Below are 27,941 nucleotides of genomic sequence, written 5' to 3' on the forward strand. Positions count from 1 at the left end.
GGGGGTCTGAAGACCACTGAAGCCAGGGAATCTAAAACAGGAAAAAGATAAAGGCTGACTGAAGAAAAGCATCCTGTGAATTCTTGCTGAATTCAGGATTCTAACCCTCCTATGTATCAAAGTCACCGTAGGAACCTGGAACTACAAATGGCTGGGCAACCCAACCAGTGTCTCTCCCCCAGGCAGATTCATTTGGTCTGGGGAGGGGCCTAGATATTTGCCATTCTTCTTGAGTTCCAGGTCATTTAAACATGTAGCCAGAATGGATAACCACTAATCTAATTGAATATTTTAAAGGTTCTAAACACCTCGCACCTGTTAGGGGATTTGTTTCTGATCTTTGAAGATGCAAACATCTTATAGAATCCTCCTCACCTAAAACAAAATAAAACAAAATTTAGGAGCCCCTTTTCCCTAAATTAGGGATGGTATGCCAGTACAAATAACTCCTATAATTGACATAAATGCCCTGTGTAAATTGTAAATGTGTGTGTATGAGAAAGAGAGAGAGAAAGAGGAGGAAGGAGAGGGAAAGTGAATGATGATGCATAATGTGAAGTTTATCCTGTGATGTCATATAGAATGCATAGAAGGATCCAGAACTTTCCTGGGCAATAAGATGTAGTGTAGTCTGAAGAATCATCCACCAGTCATTTGAATGTATAAACTATTCAAAAATGGGAACCATAAACATTTTATGCCAGATAGAAATTAGAACCTGAGTTCTATCTGAGTATGATTTGAGGAGACAAAACAGACACTCTGAGAATAATTCGTCTTCTGCATATACTAGTCACCCATTTATTTATTTTCTTTATTTCCCTTTTTCCGGATGGCTGTTATGTTAGATTAGGTATTTGGTCTTATTTCCACTGTTCTCCTAACCACCAAGTTAAATTCCTGTCCAGATGACATACCCATCCTTATCCCGCATAATTAGACATGAAGATTCTAAATTCCTCAAAGTGAGGAGATTTTCTTTCTAATCTTTTACAGCAACTCTCCCACCCTGGTAGTTCCTTTTTTCTAAAATGTCCATAAACCTCTGTGCCTCATAGGAGTATAATAAGCATAAAATGAATATCTGTAAGTACTTTGAAACTGAAGCTTCCATCATCTCATGCCCTGCTTGAAAGCCTTCATTGGCTTAGCTGTCAGCCTACTCAAAGACCAGTCCCTTACCTGGAACTCAAGGCCCCATCCCAGGCCACCACTCCAACCATATCTACAGTTGTTTTGACTCACTGAGAGCCATGCCACAGAGAAACTGACCTGGACAGAGCTGGAAGCAGACTGGGACAGCAGGCATGTGTCATGTAGAGATGATGATAAGACAAGTCCAACTTAGGGTAGCAGCAGATGGAACAGAAAAGAGGGAGCAGAAAGGAGATACACTGCAGAAGTAAAATATACAGTACAGGCAATTGTTTGGGTATGTGTGTGTGGATGGGGGGTGGGATGAGGTACAACATGGAAAGGTTGGAGGGAGGGAAGATGACACAGAGAAATGTTTATAGATTTAGGTGTGTTAAGGGGAAGGATTGAGGACCCAGATATTGAGCTTGGTTTTGGACTTGTTGACTTTAAGGTACTAACAAGGCATCCGGGTTAAGTGGAAATAGAATCCTGGAGATTAGGGTAGAGAAGTTTTTGTATAACGTCTACAAAGAGAAGACAGTCCAAGGGAGGGACAGATCAATAGGAGAGGAGAGAGAAAACCCTGAGGATTCCAGCGTTTACTAGTCAGGATGAGTAAGAGACAGGGGAGGAACAGGCCAAGTAGTCGCTGCCAAAGAAGCCAGGGGAGCAGATCCCCCAGCAAGGTCTGAGAGATGGCCAGGGGATGTGGTGAATTACGGGATCCTGATGAATTTCAGAGGAGCCACGTCACTCAAGTGGTGGGGCAGGAGCCAGATCGCAGAGTATTAAGGAATTTGGGGGTATTGAGGAAGCGAGTGCTGTGGGCATGGATTAGGCTTTCAAGAAGTTTAGAAGTGAAAGGGAAAGAGGCAGGAGACAGTTTAACTCTCACCACGGACATAGCAGAAAGTAAAGGCAGAAAACAAAAAGCAGGAGCCCTGAGATAAAAGTGAGCTTGGTTTTAATAAAAAGAAGAGAGAGCGCTTTAGTCTTATAGCTCAAAGAATGCCGATAGCAGCCGTGTGTGAAATTGATTTCTGAGGCCCTGCACCAGAGACAGAGAGGCTGTGAGGCAAATGGGGTAGTAAACCATGATTTAGCACCTTCACTTTCTGTGCTTATTACAAAACAGGCTTAAAAAAAAAAAAAAAAGATGCCTGTGGTGTGCCTCAGCAATCTTGATATTGTCTGTGGCCAAGATCCGTTTTAATATATTCATGAGGCATTTTAAGTGATTATAACATTTCTTTAGACGTCAGTCTATTGACTTTTCACAGTGCTAAACATGGTTAATGCACTGCATATACATATTATTTCTACCATTAAATAACATTGAGGGTGCCGAAAGAGAAAGAATTATTCTTGCTGAAAATCAAAAGATGACAGGCTTAAAATGCTTGCACATTGAAAGCAAAAGAGAAGTTTTACAGAATCTCAGAGAAACAATATTTGCTTCTGCCTTATTGAGCCTTGAGGGTCAGAGAGGGGCTCACAAGAATCATAAAAACATATATTGTGTTTCATATGCTAATGAATCTTTAATAAGTGGCTTTGTGAATGGCTCCCTGACATTGTCATTTAATTTACAAATGAATGGAAGATTGTATTCTCTCCCATATGTACAATACTGAATGATGGTTTTCAATTATGATTTTAAAATGCTAACAGTACAGGGATTAATACCTTTCACAAACTTGACTGGGAGATAGGAAGAGACAACCAGCATGTAGATGTCTCTAATCACCAATATTATTTTCCATCTCAATACAAGGCCATCTGTACTGTTTACAGATAATGATGACAAATTATAATTGGCAAAGACAAATCCTGTTAGAAAACAAGTCTTTCGTACAGTGATTTAAATAAAGGAACTTCTGCAGTCAATTTACTGTGCACAATATTAAAGAAAAATTACAGGCTATTTTTATAAAATAAATGATTATTTAACTAGAGAATGCTTGTCCTGATTGCTGTAGATACAACAAAAACTATATCAAGGCTGTAGCAAGTGATTCTATTGCTTTGATAAAGAACCTAATATGTTGAAAATGTATCTGTAAATCTAAATACTTAAAAGAAATAGGCACTGTGAGTTATGCCATTAGAGAACCACAATAACAGAGTTCTTTTTTTTTTTTTAAATATTTTTATTTATTTCTAGGAGAGAGAGAGAGAGAGACAGCGTGAGCAGGGGAGGGTCAGAGAGAGAGGGAGACACAGACTCTGAAATAGGCTCCAGGCTCTGAGCTGGCAGTCAGCACAGAGCCCGACGCGGGGCTCGAACCCACGAACCGCAAGATCATGACCTAAGCGAAAGTCGGACGCTTAACCGACTAAGCCACCCAGGCGCCCCCACAATAACAGAGTTCTTATTCTAATACAAAACATGTCATGAAAATTACTGAGATATCCAGTATAGTAGAAACATAAGAAGAAAAGATTATTCTGTAACACTCGGATGAGGAATAAGTCAATATAGAAACTAAAAACTATCTGGGAACCTGGGTGGCTCTGTCAGTCAAGCATCTGACTCGTGATTTCAGCTCGGGTCATGTTNCACCCCAGCATCGGGCTCTGTGCTGACAGCCTGGAGCCTGCTTGAGATTCTCTCCCCCATCCCCTCTGCACTTACCCGTCTCTCTCTCAAAATCAATAAATAAACTTTAAAAAAGTTTTTTTTAAAGAAACTAAAAATTCTCAAATAAACCTAACTTTTATCTCATTGCTTGGGGAACTTTTGCTTACTTGTATTTGTTGATTTTTAAAAACTAAGTAGTACACTTTATTAATGCGAAGTACTATAATTTAGCACTTCTTTCATTATCGAGAAGTCACTTTAAGGATTTGGTAGAGGTTCCAGATGCTTTGTTAGCAAAGAAAAGGAGTTCCAAATAGAGAGTCTCTCTTTAAAGAGTCAGTTACTTTTTACTAAAACAATTCTTACAGCTGAAACGGTAGGATCATCTCTATTTGAATTTCATTTAACAGTTGTGCTGGTCAACATTTTCATAATTTAGCACTTTTATTTTGAAAATAATCTTGACAACAACCCTATGAGTTAAATCAAGCAAAATGTTCCTGTCTTATTTTACCAGGTAGAAAATTGCTTTGTAAATGTGCTTAAATGAGATAGCCTAGTTTAGATTCATGGGTGTTTTTCTGGCTAGACGGATGTCTTAGAAAGCGGCCCAAATTTCTTTTTGTAGAAATGACTGGAACTGAGGCACTGAGAGCTAAGTTGCACAAAATGCCACAATAGCAAAGTCAAAGTGTGTCAGAAATAGCACAATGGCTAAGATCCTCATCCTCATCCTCTGTCCCTCCTTAGAAGTTTTGCCAGTGGTATTGTTCATGTCCATTCTCTGAAATATTTTAAAATTAAAAGTGCTCACCAAAAAAAACCCAGTTAACTACTAAACACTCACTGATCGTTGATATCAGTGTCAAGTCCTGCGTTAGACATGAGGGTGTGAGATTATCACATACTCCCTACCTTCGAGAGTTCATATCGCTATTTTGCCGTATTAATTTCTTTTAAATCTCAGAGGTCTATGATTTAAGTGTTTAGATTTATTTTTACATGGAATCGAATGGAAATATGTTCTTCCCAGTCTAGAACACTTTAAAATTTGTATCAAATTCTGCCTCTATCAAATCATTTTTCCTGATTAACTCTGGTCAACAGTAAACTTTTCTATGATCTGTGGTTCTCTCTGGTGTGCTAAGTTTTGCTTTTGTGAAAGTATGATTTAATAAATCGTCTTAACTTTTGTATAGGTAAAAGCCTATGCTTTTAATCAAGTCAGGACCCCTTCACCCCCCTGTACTCCCTTGCTCCTCCTCCTGGTCCACTAGTCTTCACAAAGCATTGCTCTCTGAGTCCTGCAGAAGGGCTGACTAACGTGTCCTCAGCGATGAGGGTGCTTTGGCAGGAGAGGCATCTGGGACTTGGGTTAGGTCAGATTAAGGCAAGATGTGACAGCTTAATCATCTTTCGTCTTTACACATTTTGGATAAATTTAAAGTTGACTTAAAAAGACATATGAATAAGCAGAAATATGATTGTCTCTACTTTTCCATGGGTCAAGTATGAATTTTTTTTCCTCTTTTATTTTCTTGCCTATCTGTAGCTTTTGTACACACACACACACACACACACACACACACGTATATTTCTCCCTTGGTCTTTAGAGAATCCGAATGTATATGAATGAGAGTAAAAGCTGACAGCCGTTATGAATTAGACACTCAACTACAACTTGTCCTAGCCTGTCTTACGTTAATTATTCATTCAACGAATATGCACAGAGACCAATTACATATCCGGTGTACTGGGAGTACAAAGGCATATCCATCTTTGTCACAGCCCTTCAGAAACATACAATCCCTTCCTGGGAATGGATGTGTAAACAAGTGACTACAGCACAGTGGCTGATAAATGCTAAAACAGCCATGTGTATAAAGTCCTAGCAATGCACTCCAGTTAACACGGTGATTGATTCTACTAGAGATCAGAGGACACTTCACTGGAAGATGGCACCAGAACTCCATCTCAAAGCAGAAGAAGCAGGTCACAAGTCAGAGAAAGTAAAAAGATGCGAGGAAGATGGAGAGGAGGGAGGTCTGGGCTATAGCAGCATTAGAGGTCCCCAAGCAGCTTGTCTAACAGGGTGGTAGTACCCAGTCCCCAGACTGCGGAGGACACGCATGATCAGGAACAGCAGAAATGAGTCTAGCACGTTGACTTAGGGTCAGGTTTGAAAAGGTGTTATGTGCTACACTAATAATTTAACCTTTATCCCATACCCAGTGGTTCTTAATCCTTTTTGGAGAATCCACTGAAAGCTAGGAATCCTCTTTCCAGAAGTATGATAGTAACAAATATATACTCAAAATGTCACATACAGTTTCTGAGTCCTCAAATCACATCTGGAATCCATTCTTGGATGGAATCATAGAAAGTCTCTTAGCAGAGAGTGGACAGTCTAGTTTTATATTCTAGAAAAATGACTAGCAAAAGTCTGGAGGACAGACTAGATGGAGGTCAAAACATCAGACGAGAAGCCTGTTGCAAGATGCCAGGCACGAGTCCCTAGACCCAGAACAAAGGCAGTGTGAGGAAGGATGGAGAACATAGAAATCGAAGACAAAGGCACTTCATAAATGGAATTGGCAAGGCTTGGTGTCTGATTAAAGGTAGATGTTGAGCGTCAAATATTTTGTTACTGCTTGTATTTATCTTTCTTCCCCACTGAAGTATAAATCCTCTGAAAGGTGTCGCTGCACCAGGCTGGACCTGGGAGTGAGCAGAAGCAGAAACATTAGCATGTAGGATTAAAACTTAACATTTCATGAGAAAACAAGTCCCTTCACCAAGCGGGAGGCAGAGGTCTAAGGGGTAGTGAGCTCTGGGACTGATGGACAGATGCTGAGAAGCAGGTAAGGACCTGCTGCAATTAGCAAATCTGGATGGGAGACAAGCATGTCAGAGCAGCAAGTCAACTTGCTGGTTGTCACCTGTGCATTACTTCTAAGACTTCATGTCCCCAGAGCATCTAGTGGAGTAGAGACACTGAAGAAATCTGTTGACTATTAGCTTGAGTCTATATTAAGCAATTATGATGCGTCTGGATTGCTGGGACACTGGTTTGCCTTACACTGATTATGGAAAAATATTATCAGGGCCACAAGTAGACCCTCAATTTGATTTGCTGCCAAATGCCAAAACCTGTGAAACTATTCCAGTTATTCAGGCTTTTACCCATGGCTACAGGTTAAAACCAGAGGGAATACTATCTATGGAAGATACCGAGATATGGTCATTGAGATAGCTATTGCTTTTTAAAGTGTGTATCTGAGTTGCAGGTATAGTGTTTTTGACAAAATTCATTTCCTTGTGTGGAAGACCTGGGGTGGTGGAATGTATTTGAACTGGAGAAGAGAAGTCCCAGAATTCGACACCACTTGGAAATGTTAATCAGGCCCCAGTTTTGTTCCCCTTCCTTTATACCCCACTCTGTCCCATGCTTATGCTATGCCCTGTGATTGTTTTTGAGAAATTATGACAAGTAAACAAGTAATCTAGGATTTGAAACAGAACATACTTCCAAAGCCTTTCACCATTATGAAATATTTGTCCAGATGTCTTACACTTTCTTCTAAATGACATGCATAATAATTATTTCACTGGTAACTGTAGGTAGCTCAAAAAGGAAAGCGTAGAATTCTTTGCCCTCAAGGAATTTGCAAACTAATTGGGAAGATAATTGGTATATAAAATGATAATCCTGAAGAGCTACCACGTCTTGTTTTAAGGATAACTCATTCTGTACTAATTCTTGCCAACTGATAACGCCTGGATGGAATAGCAACTAGCTGCCAGATTAAGCAGGATATTGAGATAGGGAAGAGCTTGGCATTCTTTTACAGTTTCTGGGTATGGGAGCTGAATGCAAGCAAAAGTAGAGACAAGAATGTAGAAAAGAATAAAACATGGAATATTGAGTAAGGACAGTGTTTTAGATTTCAATTCCAAACACTCATCCAGCAATTTCGAAATGACACATGAGAGAGAAAGCACCCGATGGTGAGCATAGAAATAGAGCCCATATGACACTCCAAGTCCTATGAAACTTCATTCAGAATCAAGGCAGCACATTTTTTTCATGGCCCAGATGACACCATGGTCAACCAAGGAAGAGTGAGGGAAGTCCTAAAATCAGAGACTTGATATTGGCAAGAACTGATCGTTTTTTTCCAGCTTCTCTATTATCAACTACAATTTGAGTTTTTGTTCATCAGACGCCAAAGCCATATTAACTTATTAACTTTCCAGTTTCCGCAACGAGTCACAAAGTGAGCCGTTTCTCTGTCAGGAATTCTTTCTCCATGATTCCAAACCCCAACATGTGCTTTCCAGAGCCTCAGATGTTTCTTTAGTTCTACAGATGTTTCGTAAATGCATTTCAGCAGAATTTGCCAGGGCTGCAGAAAGAATCTACGGCTGATTGGAGTCACAGTTTGGACAGGGCTCGAGTTTAGATGAGATGGAACCGGAAACCGAAACTTCTAACTGGCTCACCAGGAAGTCGGGAATCTACAGAAAGAGCAAGAAGGAATTCCATTTCAGGGGATGTTTCAAACATGCCTATTTTGGGGAGTGGAGGGTGTGGAAGCCCCTGGAGAGGATTCTTCACTGTTTTCCTTGGTGCTTAGCCTGCATATTATTTTCCACTGGAGATTTTTATTTTCTAAGTATAGAGAAAAGAGCAACCAGGACGAACTACTTCATTTTCAGAACTCGAGGTAAAATGGCCTTTTTCACAGTTGAGGTGAAATAATATAGAGGCTTCGAAATATCCCTACAAGTGCAGATGGCCAAGAACATGAGAACTGTCAGCACAAATATTGGCATAAATGATTTTTAAAAATTACTGCAGTTTGTACAGGATACAATTCTCCTGTTGTCCAATTTTCCTTTGTGAAAGACATGGGGTTACTCATTTCGGCCTTCTGCTCCTGAGTTGCCCCTAGGTTCAGAAGCTAACTATTAAATTAAAGAATATTATTATAGTGAAAAAAAGAAAACCAGACTGACAAGGTCCTTCTAGTAGAAAGTTTCTATATGGTCTGAAAGATTATAGCCTGGAAGATGTATACATATATAAATACACATACATGTACATGTATGTACATACACAGTGTACATACATACTTATATATATGTATATGCTATATATACATGTACATAGGTTTTCATCCAAACTTTGAGTTTTAAATCTCTGTCAGAAAGAATGCATCATAAAAAAGAGAATGCATATCATATTTATATTAATATTCTATCAATATTTTTTAATATTAATGCACTATTTAAAAATTTTTTAATGTTTATTTATTTTTGAGAGACAGACAGAACATGAGCAGTGGAGGGGCAGAGAGTGGGAGAGACACACAGAATCAGAAGCTGGTTCCTGAACTGTCAGCACAGAGCCCGATGCAGGGCTTGAACTCACAAAGTACAAGATATTCAACCTGAGCTGAAGTCAGAAGCTTAACCACCTGAGCCACCCAGGGGCCCCACTATCAGTATTAAAACAGAGTAGAGCATTTCTATTTGCTAAATTTATGCTTTTAAAGGATTAGAAATCGACAGTGATAAAATATTTTACGATGCTTTTTCTTGAGATAAGCTGACTCAAAACACTCAATGACCAGCGGCAAATTTCCTGAATACTGATCTTTGCTCAAATCAGCAATTATTGATTTTTAATTCAGCTGGCCGTGACGGAAATTGTGTGTGGGTGGAGCTCTCCAAAATGCCCAGAGGTTTCTGTAGCAGTTTCTTAGATGAGCTATAATCCGGCCTTGTCCTTGGATAAGATACAAAATAAATCTAGGTACCGTAGCTCTGAAATGAAAATCACACTGAAGCATTTAATATTGAGCAGAGTCAGGTTTTTGTTTCCTAAAAAGTAGTGAAGCTGTCTTAATTCCATCTCCAAGTTGTTATTCCCAGAGGGAGAAACAGTTCTGAGTACACAATATTTTTTTTTTTAGAAAAGCAACATTAGTTCTTGTCATTCTATAAAAAGAAAAAAATTATGTGCTGAGAGACGCTGTTTAAAAATGGAAAGGAAGGTCAAAATGTGAAGCTACTCAGAACAAAAGGTGGTCAGATAACAGGTATAAAACCTGGCGGGACCAGGTACTAACTGTGTGACTGACATCAGGAGAGCGGTGTGTCTATTCATGGTAGAAATAAAACAGTTAACACTAACATGCCAGAAATTACATCCAGGACTTTACATATATTCTCTTGGTTAATCTTCACAGTCACCCTAGTAAGAGAAGTGTCAACTTTCCCCTTTTACAGATGAATAAACTCTGCTCAAAGAGATCTGACAATGTTGCTGAAGGCAAGTTGACCAATATATGACTAGTAAAGTCTTTCTGAGACCCACAGCCAAGTTCCTTCTCCTACACAATGGTATAGGTTGTTCAACCTCTCTAAGCCTCAATTTTCTTGTTAGTAAAATAAGGGGGGAAAAATCCAACCTGACATGGCTCACTGGGAGGATTAAATACGATAATTTGGGTAAATTCTGGCATACTTCCTGGTACATAGGTACTTAATAAATCCCAGCCAGCATATTTCCCTCACCAGTAACCCTCCAGGCTTAGGTACAATTAGGTGCCCTCATAGGAATGTGAAAGGGGTGTGCTAGTGAGTGCACGTGCACAGGCGCAGTAGAAGAAAAAGGAAGACAGGTACCCAAAAGTCTTCCTGAGGTCTGCATAGCTTTTACACCATGTTACAGAATTGACTTTTCTCCTCGGTAGCAAGGGACAGACCTCATGCAGTGGCCTCTGAAAGACTGTGCACTGTGTCACTGGCAGTTCATCATATCCCCCAGCAGTGCAGCTGTGATAAGAACCAGATGATCTGAATTTCCTAAGCAAAGCCAGCAGCAAATATCTGGGAAGGCGCATGCCTCAGTATCCACATGCTCTGCTCCTTAAGAAAGTACATCAAAAAGCTAATGGACTTTTACAAGAGCCCAGTTACAGCTTAATATCTATTTGTAAGTTCTCAGATCAGGGAATCACAACCCCTACCATGTAAAGTTGGTGGCAGAACCAGTATTCCAAATTGTTAAAGAAGCCAAAGATTAGATAAGATTTAGAGAGCCCTGATATGTATAGAGGAATTAAAAATGGAATTGGCAGATTCATTTCCAGAACTTGGTACATGGACACGATGTTTCTGTGTGTTCACTTCTCCACTTCCCATGGGCTCACCATAGAAAAATGGTCCTCTCATCACTGGAGGGGGAAGGGAGCTGCCCTTCTTTTTAATTTAGAGGGATGTGCCATCCACTTGTAAACAGTCACATGCACACCTGGCTTAAGCTAAATGCTGTCACAGAGGAGAGGAAAACCAGAGACTTAGGTACCTTTTTGCTGATCTTGAAATAGTAAGAGGGGCTCTTTGCCTCATCCCATAACCCATTTTGCTACATTTGAAGATCTGTTGAGTTCAAAAAACACTTCGCTTATAATGTAACTTCATCTGTTCTATAACTTAAAGTTTACAAAAACCTATCATCCATTTCCTCCGGACCTATTTCCATTTTTATTTAGTTCCATACAGTTTGACCTCTTACTACATGTTTAGAAAAAAATATTTTCCAAGGCCTCTGTATATATATTAATAGAACTCCAGAGTCTTTAAAAAATTTTTTAAGTTTATTTATTTATTTTGGGAGAGAGAGAGAGCATGAGCAGGGGAGGGGCAGAGAGAGAGAGAGGATTTGAAGCAGGCTCCACACTGTTGGCACAGAGCCCAGTGCAGGGCTCAGAATCATGAACCTCGAGATCATGACCTGAGTCCAAACTGAGTCTGACAATTAGCCAACTAAGCCACCCAGACACCCCTAGAACTCCAGAGTCTTTTGATTGCTAATTTGTGCTTCACCCTACAGCATTGTCCATAAGTCCTTGACAACCTGTCCAGTGAAAGAGGCTTCTGGATAAAGTGGTACACAGGAGGTCATTCTAAGATTCATCTGCTAGATGGTGAGATGTAGGGAACTCTTGCTTCATGTGATTACTCCAGCTGCTTAACTACTTAGCGGTCAGGTTTAAAATTTTTTTTTTAATGTTTTATTTATTTCTAGGAGAGAGAGAGAGAGACAGCGTGAGCAGGGGAGGGTCAGAGAGAGAGGGAGTCACAGACTGAAACAGGCTCTAGGCTCCGAGCTGGCAGCCAGCACAGAGCCCGACGCGGGGCTCAAACCCATGAACCGCGAGATCATGACCTGAGCGAAAGTCGGACGCTTAACCGACTAAGCCACCCGGGCGCCCCATTAGCGGTCAGGTTTAAAGCTGTTCACCTGAGACTTGGTTACTGATCTTAGAGCAGTTGGCTCTGAAATTAACTGCAAAACTATCAAGTGAAAACCACATTTAGGTAAACCAGCAATGATGAGGAAATGACACCATTCTGGGGCTGATAGGTTTATGGAAGCTATTCTAATCCTCTTCCAATACTCCCAGGACGTATATGATGATCTGTGGCCACAGTCTGCATTCCATGAAGTCGTCATTGACTGAGGCTTGGCACCTCTTAACAGGCCAGATCAATGGTTGGATGGGCCTGGGGAGTTGATTGCTGAATTTTCCTACAAGAAAGTAATTGATTTAAGAGTCATCATCAATGCTATATTCAAAGTTTATCATGTGGCATCAAAGACTTAGAAATAGCTAGTCTTTTTCTAAATTGAATAACTCAAGGCAAATACTCAATTTTCAAGGATTATAGAACCAAGACTCAGGCCTTTCTTCTCTCAGTGTTCCCTGGATTTCTGAAATGTTGGCTCAAAAAAGGTGCTAATTGTCCATTCTAACCCATCCAATAACTACAAAGTGAAATAAGTGCTACAAAAAAAGATGGGATTTTTAATGGACTTTTCCCTCAAGTTCAATATCAGATGCAGTATTGACTGTTTTGGATAAATCTACCAGTGAAACATTGGCTTAAATTCAGAATTGAATAGTTGCTCTTCAATTTTTAGTCAATTCATAGCAAATGACCATCATCTTACCTGACACTGTTGCTGAAACTCCCTGAAGTGGGGTCAGGGGTAATCCCTTGGTCACTGTGTTTCAAAGCATCCATGATCTTGCTTCTGAGATACTGAGATTAAAATACTACATTTATGTGACAGAAATCAAATTGGAAAGCATTGACTGGGGTATATTTTAAAAGCTTAGAATTTTGGTTTCATAAGCAGTCATCATTGGTTTTAGGCAACTCATCATCTAGACCTTTTTTTTTTTTTTTGCCTCAGTTTCTCTTGCTAGATGCAACTCAAAGCTAACACTTTAAAAACAAAATGCTGTGGAGAAATGCACATTTCACAATAAGAGAGAATAAGCTTGAGTCCCATCTGGGCCAGGCGTAAAAGTTGTTTATACCAAAGGCCTTCTTAAAAACCATAATAAGCAAATGCTGTTAGGTCTTCAATGACCTGAAAGGCATTGCTGAATTGTCATTTCTGGTTATAGATGTAAAAATCTGGCACAGTGAAAGAGGGGGTAAATCACTTCACTTTGTCTAACATTAAACATTGATTCCGTTGACATGAATTATGTTGATTCCACTTGCTAAAAGACACCTTGGAGATGATTCCAGTTTGAGAACAAGGCCCATGACTTGCTTCTGAGTCCATGTGTGATCTCTTTCAAAACACTGTGGTGTGTCTAGTTGTGCTGAAACTCGTAACTTGTAATGAGGTGAGACACAGCCTCACTTTAGACAGAGCCATTTCAGTGCTTCTTTAGACAAGGTACGTGAAAAATACCAAACAACTTTAGAACAGAGTTTGAACCAATTTGTTTGTCTCGAAAAGCAAAATCTCAACTGTATATTATTTCCAAAATAGCTTATCCAGAGAGCAGCCAGAGGGAACCCTTCCAAGGATTTGGCATCCTGGTGTTCTTATCTCACATGGAAATGGAGTTCACATGTGAATTCTGTGTGTGGAATTTTTTTTCAGTTGTAAAAACTGGATGGTATCATAATTTGTAATCACTCATCTTGCTCTTAATTATTTCATGAATCCTCGCATTTGCAATTTTGGTTTTCATCTCAGACTTATTTAATTTGAATAAAATGAGAGACATTGTACTGTACAAATGTATGTTTGTCACACAAATCATTACTGCATCCAGCAAATACCATAGCTCTCTCAACAGAACGTCTTCCAGTCACACAGAGCAAACTAAAAGGGAGCCAGAAGATGCATAATAAAGTGTTCAAAAATCTGAGGAATGAATTTAATGGGTGTATGGACAATGTATACTTCATTGCCAGAGTCTTTTCTCCTTCAGTATTTAATTAAGCTCTGGAAACAGAGTGCCCCATATTGCCTTGATTAGAGATTGATTTTATTAATCCTAAAAACCAGGCTTCAGAGCTCAGTAAATACTTCCTTTAGAAAGAACAGACTTTGGGGTAACCAATGCGTTTCTGTTACCCATTCTATTCCACATTTTATAGGAGCCTCAAACTACTGACAGATGATATCACCAGGCAAATGCAATGTGGCAGGTGGCTAGAAGATTCTGCTGTGGGAAAGCTGGAGTTTTCAGGGAGATGATGCCTTAAAGTTCTGGTGTCTCCACTAAACTCAGCAGAAAAAGGCACAAGAATCTTCCCAGAGTCCCTCCTATAACCTTTCAGAGTACGTCTATGTTTATAAATTTCAGTAACAGTAAATAATATCAGTAAAGGCAGAGACCCATAGCAACTGATCTATAAAGAGGCCTTCAAGTCCCAACCTTTCCCAGCATTCCACTTCCCCTGTGCTCTCTCTTCAGAAACAAAACTGAAGGTGACATTGTCATATCATCTAACATGCCTGTTTTCTTGTGGGTTTGTTTTTTCCTAATTTAAATTTGAAATTTTAATGTTTTACAGAAGTATGTCCCTGATTGATATAAGAAGATACCATCTTTGTTAATGTTTATTTTTGAGAGAGAGAGAGGTGGGGGGTGGGGCAGAAAGAGAGGGAGACAGAGGATCTGAAGTGGGCTCTGCACTGACAGCAGAGTCTGATGCAGAGCTCAAACTCAAGAACCATGAGATCATGACCTGAGCCAAAGTCAGATGCTTAACCAACTAAGCCACCTTGGCAGCCCTGAGAAGATACCTTCTTTAATGTTTGAATATCATGTTTGATTTACTCGGTAAAATAATTTGGCCCCAGTTCATGTTAGCTATTTGTAGAACTGTTGCTATGGACTGAATTGTACCCCGTACCCCAATTCATACGTTAAAGTCCTAAACCCCCAATGTGATGGTGTAATATGGAGATGAGGCCTTTGGGAGATAATCAGTTTATATAAGGTCATGAAAGAGGTCCCTCATGATGGGATTAGTGTCCTTAGAAGAAGAGACACGAGAGAGCTTGCTCTGTCTTCTCCCAGTCTATCCATGCTCACACAAAATGGAGGTCATGTGAGCACACCGTAAGAAGGCTGCCTTCTGCAACCCAAGGGGAAAGCTGTCACCAGGAGCCACCCATTCTGGCACCCTGTTCTCTGACTTTCAGCTTCCAGGACTATGAGAAAATAACTTTTTGTTTTTTAAGCCACCCAGTCTGGTATTTTGTTATGGCAGTTTAAGCAGATGTACAACTGTGTACATACGTATTTGACATTCTCAATTTATCATAACATAATTATGGGTAATATGTATTAGTGCTTTACTCTGAAGCTAGTCCGAGGCTAAGTTCATTTAGCTAATCTTCTTCTATAGTGTATATGTATGTATGTGTGCATGTAGTGGCATGGTTACTATTATTATGGGCATAATATTATCCCCATTTTACAGAAAGGGAAATTTTAGTATAGGTAGGTGGTAATTGTTCAAGGACACCTGGTAAAAACAAATCCATGTACAACCCAGGCGATTTCTAATTATAGAGCCTATTCTTTAAACTATGGCACAAATTTTATCTATGACTCTTATGAGAAATGTGAAGTTCAACATGGAGATCTGCATATACCAATTTTCTATACAGTAGGTGCAGATTTCACTAGGGAGCCCATCAGTGACAAGCAAATCTATTTGTCAAGAGGCAATCCCTGCATTACTGACGTTACTTCATGCAGTTGTTCTAATGAATAAGTCTGAAATCTGGAAATGAGGTTGCTTCATTTAAAAAATTGTCAATTGTATAAAATATTAAATTTTGGAAGATAACAAGATATGTTGGAAGATAACATTACAAGCTTCTCAGAAGAGAAGCATCTCTGAGAGCGGTTTCTCTGTTTTCACAAAAAGGTAGTAGATGAGTAGACTTATGAGCCCAGGGCAAAATCTTGACTTTAGTACAAAATTGACTTCAATTTATCTTAACCCTCACTCTATTTCTTGCCCCCTTTTTCTATTTGCTCCATTAGGCAAATCCCTTGTCCCCTTCTGTCATGGCTCAAATAGCCCACTCCCCAAACACATTAAGTTAGAAAGAATCTAATGAATGTTTTCATCTCCAGCAAGATTACCATATTCAGACATACAAAATGCCCATACTTTAGCACATGTGTTTCAGGGTTCAGTGGGGACATGATACTAACCACTCTCTTTTTGCTCACAGAGCTCCAGGACAGCCCGCTCTGAGGAAGACCGGGATGGTTTGTGGGACGCTTGGGGCCCGTGGAGTGAGTGCTCACGTACCTGTGGTGGAGGGGCCTCCTACTCTCTGAGACGCTGCCTCAGCAACAAGTAAGTCCTGCACCCCGGAGGGTAGAGAGTTTGTAAGGCCCGGATGTAGCAGTTTCGATGCATACTTTTGTGGTTGGGGTTATTAAGAGCGTTTTGTTGCACACAAATCGGATGGAAGGAAGGTACAAAGAATTAAACATGTGCATTTCCAGCTAGGTTATTTATATACTCTTATATGATAAGCAATATAGAATGTATCTCATTTACAGAGAAAATTTTGTCTATTTTCATGGTTAATTTATAAGTAGAAATGGACCTAGTATATTTAGCTCCATAATATATGGCACTTTTTGAATCCCCTTAAGTTTTAGTGACAAGAATAGCAACAATATTAACGTTGATGGCATATTAAGTTTATGTTGATTCCAGTGTTATCAAGCCCTTTGCAAACAAGTGATATGTTGGTTTGGGTTTCTGAGATGGCTGGAAGTTCCCCGAGATTATTCAGTTCAATGAATGATGAAATTTGCACATAAGGAGGTTTGGAAAACAGAAACTGCTTGGGAATTGGGCATGGGAATGAGAGCAGTGGTGAAGGTGGAGGGTGGCTAATGGTTTCTAAGCTGAAAGTAAAGGCCTGAGCCATTACAATGGAAAGTCTATTTCAAATAATAGTAATTCAGAACTGTTTCCTGAGCCGTGTAGTCTATGACTAGATTTTTCTTCAAACTATAAAATACAAAGTTCAATAACAATATTTTTAAAAGTACTTTTATTTATTTCTAGGAGACAGAGAGAGAGCGTGAGCAGGGGAGGGTCAGAGAGAGAGGGAGATACAGACTCTGAAACAGGCTCCAGGCTCTGAGCTGGCAGTCAGCATAGAGCCCGACGTGGGGCTCGAACCCACGAACCGCAAGATCATGACCTAAGCGAAAGTCGGACGCTCAACCGACTAAGCCACCCAGGTGCCCCAAATAACATTTTTAATGAGATTTTTGACAGTGAAAAGTGTTACATGTGAAAAGTAGGAGATTTGATCAAGATTACTATATATTATGAAACACAGAAGAAGGAAATATCTATAGCTACATCTCCATCTACCTGTCTAACTATAGATAGATATCTATAAATATCTATAGCTACATCTACATCTATTTATAGATAGATAGATATTCGATAGATGTTAGATCTGCTGGTTTGATCAAAATTACTATATATTATAAAACATGAACAGAAGAAGGAAGTATCTATATATCTACATCTATCTATCAATAGATATATCTGCTAATTATTCTAGACTTTTCATAAACAAACAGCACAAAGTGGTGAGATATAGGTTCAGAAAAATGTCAGCTTACTCTAATGGGAGAATTTCTTGAAATCAGGATCCAAGTCTTACTCTTTTCTATGTCCCGCAGGCCTGAACATGGTCTGACAGATAGATTTTCCTTCACTGAATCCATTGCTAACTAGAGACCATTTTGGTTCCAGGCAGATCCCAGTGGAAATGATGTACCCTGGGAAACCTAGCCAATGGGCATATCTTGCAAGAAACCAGATCAATCCTGTTATTTAGCCATTCCAGTGTTTGGGTCTATTCAGAAGATGGAGCTATTGGCTTGTATCCACTAGCAAGTTTGTTTGTCATCTTTGGAGACCAGCCTCATAACAAACTAGATCCCTGAGCTGAATAGAAAAAACTAGACCTTTCATTTTTATGATTCACCTCTTCTCTTAGACTCAAATATCAAACACTTCCTATGTCTGCACTACATGATACTACGTGGTGATAGCCCTACAAGATGTAACTGATAACGAACAGACATCAATAAAGCCAAAATGTACAAATTTGAAATGTTCCTATTGTGCTGTTTTCTCAAATTACCAGGCTTGAATATGCTATAGGAGTGAGCCAAAATATATCAGTCACGAAGCTGGTAAGGACTGTATGGGAACCTTCATAGTGGCTCATTGATGTGAACTCTACATTCTGAGGATCTTGTACAGAGTAAGAGACTGACAAGCAACTTGAGGGGTGAATTACAATCACAGGTAGAACCCTGTCATTCGGCGAAGCATCAAATATATCAGAGCATCACATAACATCAGTTATGTGAACTTTACACTTACCAGTTTTGTCACCTGGTAAATTAAAGCTCCCATTGTTAGGATTTTATTAAGACACTATAGAGGATATCATTCATCATCTACTCATAATGAATTGGAAAAGTAAAATGTAAATTCTAAAAATATAAACATATAGACTTTAAGTCCCTATTTGACTTTCAAATATTGAAAAAATACATTAAGTAAACTCATACTGGGCTAGATAAAAAGCTAAAACAATGGGGAAAGGGGCCGGGCCACCAGCCTACCATGAGTTGTCAACTGTGGCCATCTTATTCATTTTTTAATAGCTAATGAACTTAATGGGTTTTCTCTCGTCTCCACATCTAAACATCTGAATTTAATGTGGTCATGTTATACACTCGAGAAAGATCACAAGTTATGAATGTATACGTCCTTAAAGGCCCAACAAGTAAATAGAATGTGTGTTTTAGTCTACTAGTAAGCACTCAAATTCAGCCTAAATAAATCCCATTGACCCGCTGAATTCCTTTGCCAGACTGTTTTTCCAGGCCTGGTCTCACATTTAGCTCTGATATTTTTAAGTCTATCAGCTAATAATTACTCTATTCCAAATATGATAGAACTGTCAAAGGAGCTAAAATACACAGATTTTATGGAATAAGTGACAACTACTCAACTTCTGGAGTTCATTATGTTCTGTGATGGATGGGGAGATTGGGAAGAGGCTTGGTTAACTTTACAAGTTTGAGAACCTCTCTGAGTGATCTGTTGAAGAGTGCAGGAAAATAAAAATCAGTGGAGGGAAAGCACAGTGAAAATATAAATAAGCATTAAATATAAAACCCATCTTTCTCATTGGCAGTGCTTGATGCGATGCTTGAGACAATGCCCTGACCAAGGGAGATACTAAACAGAATCCTTCCTTTGCCTTCTCCCCCATCTTAAGGGAAGACACCATATAAACTTTTTTTCTGCAACATTTACTAACTTCTGTAAGATTATGTTAGATTTCATTGAATAACTCTGATAATGATGGCTCTTTATTTCAAGTGAATTAAACAGTGTACCAACTTCCTTGAGAAGCTGGTGCTTCTGTCCAATCCTTCATGTCCCCCATTAGTTACCCTGAAGTAATATTTTTAATAAATGTGTTTTTCTCATTTATCTAGTATTGTGTGTTGTTTAGTGGAAACTATCTTCCTTCAACCTAAATTACTTAAGCATATAGTTTTAAATTTGATACTAAAGGTCTGTCTCTGAGAGCTCTAGCTTTGTCTTCAGCCAGTTAATTTAGCTTTTCCCATAAGGAGTTCCAGATGCATAAGGCACTTAAGAATACTGTGCATAACGTCATATGTACCACTGTATTAGGTCTATGCCAAAATCAAGGTCAAAGGGGTAAAGTGCAGTTCATTTGAAATGGCAATGATTCAGATAGCTGGATGCTCTTAAGTGTGGTGTCAACCTTTATATTGGTGCCTGAAGAAGACTTAAAGGTCTTTTGTGACATTTTTAACCTTCTGAAATGCTAAATTAATCTCCAGACCAATAAATAGTATGGATTAATGATTAGAACATTAAAAGTAAGAATATTTTGTTAAATCCCAATTGTCAAACTTACATGTAATCACATAGAAAGAAAAAAAGGCTTACTTACAGAGGATAAAAGCATTTTTAAAGTTAATAAATTTTGTATTGCATTTTTAGATGTATACAATTTTTTGGAGCTGAATAAAATTATTAGATGAACAAGAGATAAAATCATCACACTGTGGAGGTGTCCAAAAAAAGATTATAATATTGTTCCAAAGGGATATGGCTGCCAGAATGTTGTCAATATAAATACAGAAAAATTAAAACAAACATCCTCAAGGAGTCTTATCTCACAGTAATGGGAAAGATCATTCAAACTTGTCATTTCATAATAATTGTGCTAAGTGAAATTAAGCTAACTCCTCAGATTTTTTTTTATTGCAAACACAGTTTTTCTCCCATAAAAATATTGATACTTGCAGCAATATAAGCTTTAGTTAGCAAGTAATTTCTACACCATATAATAACAAATACCAAAAGAAAAATTTTAACATTAAGATTTGGTTTCTTAAACAAATATATTTTTCCTTTAAAGTCATTTCATCTCTATCATAACATCCAATTAAGTTTCACAGGACTTGTTTTAAGATATTTTAGAACTTTCAGCTAAAATGAGCCCCAAAGCAAGATTTATCTGTTATTCTTCATCTAGTGTTATATGTTATCAGTCTTGTTTTCATTGGAAATGCTTGAGTTTTTGTTTAAAAGAAAGCTATATAGGTTCAGAATGGGTCTGACTACTCTGCCATTTATATGAGGAGGTCTTTTCATTGTGTTAGGAAAGATTTCACATTTTAGGATGTTTAAGAGTTTGTGGTTGCCTTCCTTTTACTTCCTGGGTTAAAGCGTAATCCAAATGTATTACCAGGACTTAATAGTCCTGGTCATATATCTTAGAGGGATGTGTTCCTTCCCCCCCCCCCCCCACCTCCTTCCTCTTCTCCTTCCTGCNCCCTTGGCTCTGATCTTCTTTCAGGAGGAGAATACATTAAGTCCAAAGAATGAATGTTTATAACCAATTTATGGTCTGTTTTATCCCATAAACCTGTTTATTAGAATAAAAAATGATTGGAAATGTGTTTGGTGTTAATAACCTTTACTAGCCATATTGGGAATTTGTAATTCTTGGCTGTCTTTTTCTGTTTATTTAAAAATTCTTTATTTGGCTTATTTATCAGCCCTTGTGAAGTCTATTTCTCCTCAATTTTCTTTTTTTTTTCAGCTGCTTTATTGAGATATTTGTGACATGTATAAACTACATATATTTAAGGTATACAACTTAATGTTTCAATGTGTTTATATATTTTGAAAAGATCACTACCATGAATCTAAATAACTTATCCAGCACACTTACGTTACATACTGGTGCATATGTGTTGAGAAGATTTAAGAGATACCCTGTTTCAACTTTCAAGTATACAATACAGTATTGTTAGCTATCATCACCATATGGTACATTAGATGTTCCAAAGTGATTCATCTTGCATAACAGGAACTTTGTACCCTTTGACCAACATCTCCTCATTTCCCCTTCTCTCCTGATCCTGGCAAAGCACCATTATACCTACTCTCTGCTTTTATAACTTTAACTATTTTAGATTACACTTATAAGTGAGATCATTCAGTGCTTGTCTTTTTGTGTCTGGCTTATTTCACTTAGCATAACGTCCACCAGATTCTTCCATGTTGTCACAAATGGCAGGACTTCCCTCCTGTTAAGACTAAATAATTTTCCATTGTATGTATATACTACATTTTCTTCACCCATTCCTCTGTCTGTGGATATTTAATTGTTCCCATGTCTTTACTATTATGAATAATGCTGCAGTGAAAATGGGTGCAGATATCTTTTCAAAATCCAAATTTTATTTCCTTTGAATATATATACTCAGAATTGATATTGCTAGATCATATAGAAGTTATATTTCTCATTTTTTGAGGACCTCCATACTGTTCTATAATAGCTTTACCATTTTCTGTTCCTACTAACTGTATACAAAGGTTCCCTTTTCTTTATGTCCTTGCCAACACTTGTTACTTTTGTCTTTTCGATGATAGCCATTCTAACAGGTATGAGCTGATACTTCATTGTGGTTTTGATTTTCATTTCCCTGATGTTTGGTGATGTTGGGCACCTTTTCGTGGACCTGTTGGCCATTTGCATATCTCCTCTTAAGAAATGTCTTTTCAGGTTCTTTGCCAGTTTTTTAATTGGATTATTTATTTTTTTACAATTAAGTTGTACGAGTCTCTAATACATTTTGGATATTAACCCTTTATCAGGTATATGGTTTGCAAACAACTTCTCCAGTCATGTAGATTGCCTTTTAACTTTGTTGATTATGCAGAAGATTTTTAGTTTCATCTAGTCCCACCTACCTATTTTTGCTTTTGTTATAGGCAGTTTTGGTGTCATGGACAAAAATCATTGCCAACACCAATGTCAAGAAGCTTTTCCCCTCTTTTCTTCTAGAAATTTTATAGTTCCAGGTCTTACATTTAAGTCTTTCATCCATTTTGAGTTCATTTTTTTATTCACTGTGAGAATAAGGGTCCAATTTCATTCTTGGGCATGTGGATAACCAGTTTTCCTAATGCCATTTATTCAAGAGAGTATCTTTTCACTCTCATTGTGAGTTCACCATTGTGGCATTCTTGTCCAAGATTAGTTGACCATATATGTGTGGGTATATTTCTGAGCTCTTTGTTTTGCTCCATTGGTTTAAATGTCTGGTTTTATGTAATACTGTACTGCTTTGATTACTATAACTTTGCCATATAGTTTGAAATCAGGAAGTGTGATGCCTTTAGCTTTGTTCTTTTTTCTTAGGATTTCATTGGCTATTTGGGGTCTTTTGAAGTTCTACATAAATTTTAGGATTGTTTCTCTATTTCTGTAAAGAATGCCATTGGAATTTTGATATGGAGTGTGTTGATTCTATAGACAACTTTGGATATTATGGACATTTTAAAAATATTAATTCTTCCAATCTGTGAGTATGGGTTATCTTTCCATTTATCTGTGTCTTCTTTAATTTCCTTCATCATTGCTTTATAGTTTTCAGGGTATAAGTCTTTCACCTAATTGGTTAAGTTTATTCCTAAGCATTTTATTATTTTTGATGCAATTATAAGTGGAATTTTCTTAATTTCCTTTTAAGATAGTTTGTTAATGTGTAGAAAAGCCACCAATTTTTATATGTTGATTTTGTATCCTGAAACTTTTGAATTTGTTTATTAGTTCTAACAGTTTGTTGTTGTTGTTGAATCTCTAAATTTTTCTACGTATATGATCATGTCATCTGCAAAGATAATTTCATTTCTTCTTTTCCAATTTAATTTAGGTGCCTTTTATTTCTTGTCTAATTGCTTCAACTAGGACTTTTGGTACTGTATTAAATAGAAGTAGTGAGAATGAGGATTCTTGCTTATATAGGATCTTAGAGGAAAAGCTTTCAGTTTCTCCCCAGTGATGATGATGTTAGCTGTGGTTATTCAGCTATGACCTTCATTGTGTCGAGGTTAAGTTCCTTTTATACCTATGTTTAAAAGTGTTTTTTAAATCATGAACAGATTGAATTTTTTCCACTCCTTTTCCTGCATCTGTTGAGCTCATCATGTGGTTTTTATCTTTGGTTCTGTCAATGTGGTATATGACTTTGATTGATTTGCATATGCTGTACCATCCTTACATTTCGCAGATAAGTCCTACTTGGTCATGATGTATAATCCTCGTAATGTTGAATCAACTTGGGTACAAGCGTATTGATGATTTTTGCATCTGTGTTCACTAGGGGTATTTGGCCTATAGTTTTCTTGCAGTGTATTTGTTTGTCTGGCTGTGGTTTCAGAGCAATACATAAGATTCATTTGGAACTGTTCTCTCTTCTATTTTTTGGAAGAGTTTTAGAGGGATTGGTATTACTATTATTTATTTATTTATTTATTTAAAAACATTTTTAATGTTTATTTATTTTTGAGAGAGAAAGAGACAGAGTGCATATGGGGAGGGGAGGGAGGGTTGGGCAGAGACAGAGGGAACACAGAATTGGAAGCAACCTCCAGGCTCTGAGCTGTCAGCACAGAGCCTGATGTGGGGCTGGAACTCACAAACCATGAGATCATGACCCGAGCTGAAATTGGACACTTAACCAACTGAGCCACCCAGGCGCCCCATTGCTTGGCATTACTGTTTTCCAAGTGTTTAATAGAAGTCACCAGTGAAACCATTAGGTCCTGGCTTTTCTTTCTTGGGAGGTATTTAAATTATTGATTCAACCTTCTTATTTGTTATTGGTCTAAACTAGAAAAAGAAGAACAAGTCAAGGTTATCTGAAAAAAAGGAAATAATAAAAATTAAAACAAAACTGAATCAAATAGAGGTTAGAAAAACAATAGAAAAGATTTCAACTAAATGAGGGGTTGGGTTGTTTTTTTTTAAAAGGTATACAAAATCAACAAATGCTTGGCTAGACTAAGAAATAAAAAGAGAAGAGATGAAAATAAAACCAGAAATGAACAAGAAGACACTACAATGGATACCTCAGAAATCGAAAGGACCATAAGGAACTATAATGAACAATTATACCAATAAATTGGATAACCTAAAAGAAATGGGTAAATTCTTAGAAACATATAACCTTCTAAGGGTGAATCTCATCAATTTTCATTCATTCATTTAATAAATATATATTGGACATCTACCATGTATCAGGCAAGTTGCTAAGTATAACCAAGCGTACACACACACACAGGCCTCACTGAAAGCCAATTAAGTGCAAATCTCTAGGGTGGAACTCTGATATCAATACATTTTTAACAGGTCTACAAATAATTTTAATGTATAACCAGTGTTAAAACTGCTGCTGTATTCACTATCAACAATAGCCAAAGTATGGAAAGAGCCTAAATGTCCATTGACAGATGAATGGATAAAGAAGATGTGGTATATATACAATGGAATATCAGCAGTCAAAAAAATGAAATCTTGCCATTTGCAACTACGTGGATGGAACTAGAGGCTATTATGATCAGTGAAATTAGTCAGTCAGAGAAAGAAAAATACCATATGACTTCACTCATATGAGGAATTGAAGACACAAAATAGATGATCATAAAGGAAGGAAGCAAAAATAATATAAAAATAAGGAGGGGACAAAACATAAGAGACTCTTAGAGAGAACAAACTGAAGGTTGCTGGAGGGGTGGTGGGTAGGGGGTGGGCTAAAATGGACAAGAGGCATTAAGGAAGACACTTTTTGGGATGAGCACTGGGTGTTATATGTAGGGGATGAATCAATGAATCTACTCCTGAAATCATTATTGCACTATATGCTAACTAACTTGGATGTAAATTTAAAAATAAATTTAAAAAAACTTGCTGCTATATTAAGGAGATGATAGTGGAATGATTCAGCTCTCTGGGATTTTGGAAGTTAGGGTAATAAAGAAAAGAAGGAATTTTCTGGTAAAAGAGATTTGTTTATGTTTAAATTCCCCACTCAATTTCTGTGAAGTGACCCAATCTAAGCATGGGAGGAAAGCCCTGGTCACCACCATGTCCGGATGTCAAAGTGGTGATTGTCCCTGTACTACTGTGAGCTAAAGGAATAGCTTTGCTGAGTAGTTATACAATTGTATAGTATAGCCAAGGTCAGCCTTGCCTGCATTGACGAACAGACTAAGTTAATTCTGAGATTTTCTTCCATTCCATTATTAAGCGTACAAGTCTGACCTTTTAATATGCCTCCAGGTTGTTAGTGAATGACTAAGTTAATGCCCAGTGACTGGGATATTTTATGCAAATTCTCTGGGACCCACCTCCCTTCACATTCATTAAATTTATTTTTTAAAGTATTTATTTATTTTTGAAAGAGAGAGAGAGAGAGAGAGAGACAGCATGAGCAGGGGAGGGGGAGAGAGAGGAAGACATAGGATTCGAGGCAGGCTCCAGGCTCTGAGCTGTCAGCGCAGAGCCCGTCACAGGGCTTGAATCCAGGACCTTGAGGTCATGACCTGAGCCACTCAGATGCTCCAGATTTCTTATCCATTGAGTGGAGTTTAGCTTTCTACCTTCAATTCAGCATTATCATTATGCCTCTTCCCATTAAAAAAGAAAGAAAGAAAGAAAATAAAAAGAAAAGCTTCCTAATAGTACTTGAGATCTGTTATTTTTCTCTATTTGGGCCCAATTCGTGCAATAGTGGGGAGGAGTTTATTTAACCCTAACTCTTTTGCTTAGTTTCCACCACTGGAGGAGAAGGGGGTGGTGGGAAGGAAGGAGGAGGGAGCGAATGATAAAGGAGAAGAGAAAGAGATTAATAGAAATTAAAGGGACACCTAATATAAAGAGCTAAAGATAAGGGATACCAGAATTGCATACATTGGGGGAAGGATGCTTTACCTGGAGGCAGAAAGAATAAGTATAGAATGCTAAGTAACATCATAGTCATGTGTGATCATCAGCTGAAACCCATAACTACATATGTCAACCTTAAATAGCTGCATAACCAATCCCTACCTCTGGGTTTTGAGGTAGACTCACAGGTCAAGATTGGGATCTTTTCCTAGTAAGAGAGTCACACGTTTGGGAACCTGGCTCTCATAACATTGTGTTTCACTGTCTCTAACAGAGCCTTTAACCTATTTTTGGACTATCCTTTTATTTTTTATATCAAACTACTAATTTTGAATCTTGGCTCCATTATTTTCTAGCTAGGTGACACTGGACTGGGTTTTCAGTTTTCCTGGGATTTAATTTGCTCTTCCATGATGTCAAGTGGGCAGCGCCTGGAACAGAATAGGTGTTCAAAAAATATTTATATTCGATGAATGTCTAAGGTGCCCTTCAACTCTAAAATTGAATGTGTGACCCTGAGACAGAGAGCTTTTCTCCTCCACATGTGCAGGCAAAACCCATTTTGCTGCCAGATAGGAAGAGGAACAAAGCTGCTCTTAATACAAATGGTTTTAAAGAGAAATGTTGTTATTCTCCAGGCCCCCATCTTGCAACGGACATCTGGGTGAAATGGGCGGATTGAAGAACTTTTGTCTCTAGCCAAAATAATTCATAAATTCCCAGCTCCAGGGTTGTATGGGGTGAGGTTGTGAGAGTCCTAGAGTTTCATAATATACATTTTCCTCATGGGGAAGATGGAAAAGTTGGACTTGATGTTGCTAAAACACATTTGTTTTTATTCTCATTCTTTGCCTCTTTTGGCTACTGAGCAAACGTAAGATCATTTGCAAACCTTATGGCATGTGTGTATGTATAATAAAGTGCATGTCCTTCCTGCTAGCGGATCTCAAGCCAAAGGCAGCAATCCCCCTGCCCTGAACCCACCACCTTTCAGAGGGAGCAAATGCATCACAGTCATGCATACGACTGAGAGTAAGTTGGAAAGTGTGGAAATAAACATGTCTATTAAAAACAATCCAGCTTGAATGCTGACAAAAACTGAGGACTGATGGATGTGGGGGGAGGGGGGGAGGGGCATGGAGGAGGACACTTGTGGGGATGAGCACTGAGGGTTATGTGGAAACTAATTTGACAATAAACTATTAAAAAAAAATAAAAGGAAAACAACATGCAAAAAAAAAAAACAAAAAAACAAACAAACAAAGAAAACAATCCAGTTTCTCTTCTCTGGTAGCTATTTCATGTCATTGTACACTTTTCACTTTCACTTTATTATGGAAAGATTTTAATCAGGTTTCAGGGTTCAAAACTTAGAGCAAATAGTAGACCAAAAGTTCTTCATGGCCTGAAATTATCTTGATAACATTTCCTTCCGTTCTACGCCTTCTCTTTAACTGTGACCCACTCACCCCTCCTTCCTTCCTACCTGTCTTTCCTCCCTCCTTCTTTCCTTTTTTGTTTTTCTCTTCT

The 27,941-nt window shown here is 38.2% G+C and overlaps 1 protein-coding gene across 1 annotated transcript in view; it reads left to right on the forward strand.

Moving 5' to 3' along the window:
- ADAMTSL1 (ADAMTS like 1) overlaps positions 1 to 27,941 on the forward strand; it is a gene marked incomplete at its 5' end in the record, with an annotated part of 912,424 nt that overhangs the window by 540,961 nt on the left and 343,522 nt on the right. The window contains one exon of the mRNA XM_077765085.1: positions 16,302 to 16,429. Coding sequence (XP_077621211.1) covers positions 16,302 to 16,429 — 128 coding nt within the window. The remainder of the gene's footprint in view (positions 1 to 16,301; positions 16,430 to 27,941) is intronic.

The sequence above is a fragment of the Crocuta crocuta genome, unplaced genomic scaffold (assembly GCF_008692635.1).
Source record: "Crocuta crocuta isolate KB4526 unplaced genomic scaffold, BGI_CrCroc_1.0 scaffold687, whole genome shotgun sequence".
NCBI classification, from domain to species: domain Eukaryota; kingdom Metazoa; phylum Chordata; class Mammalia; order Carnivora; family Hyaenidae; genus Crocuta; species Crocuta crocuta.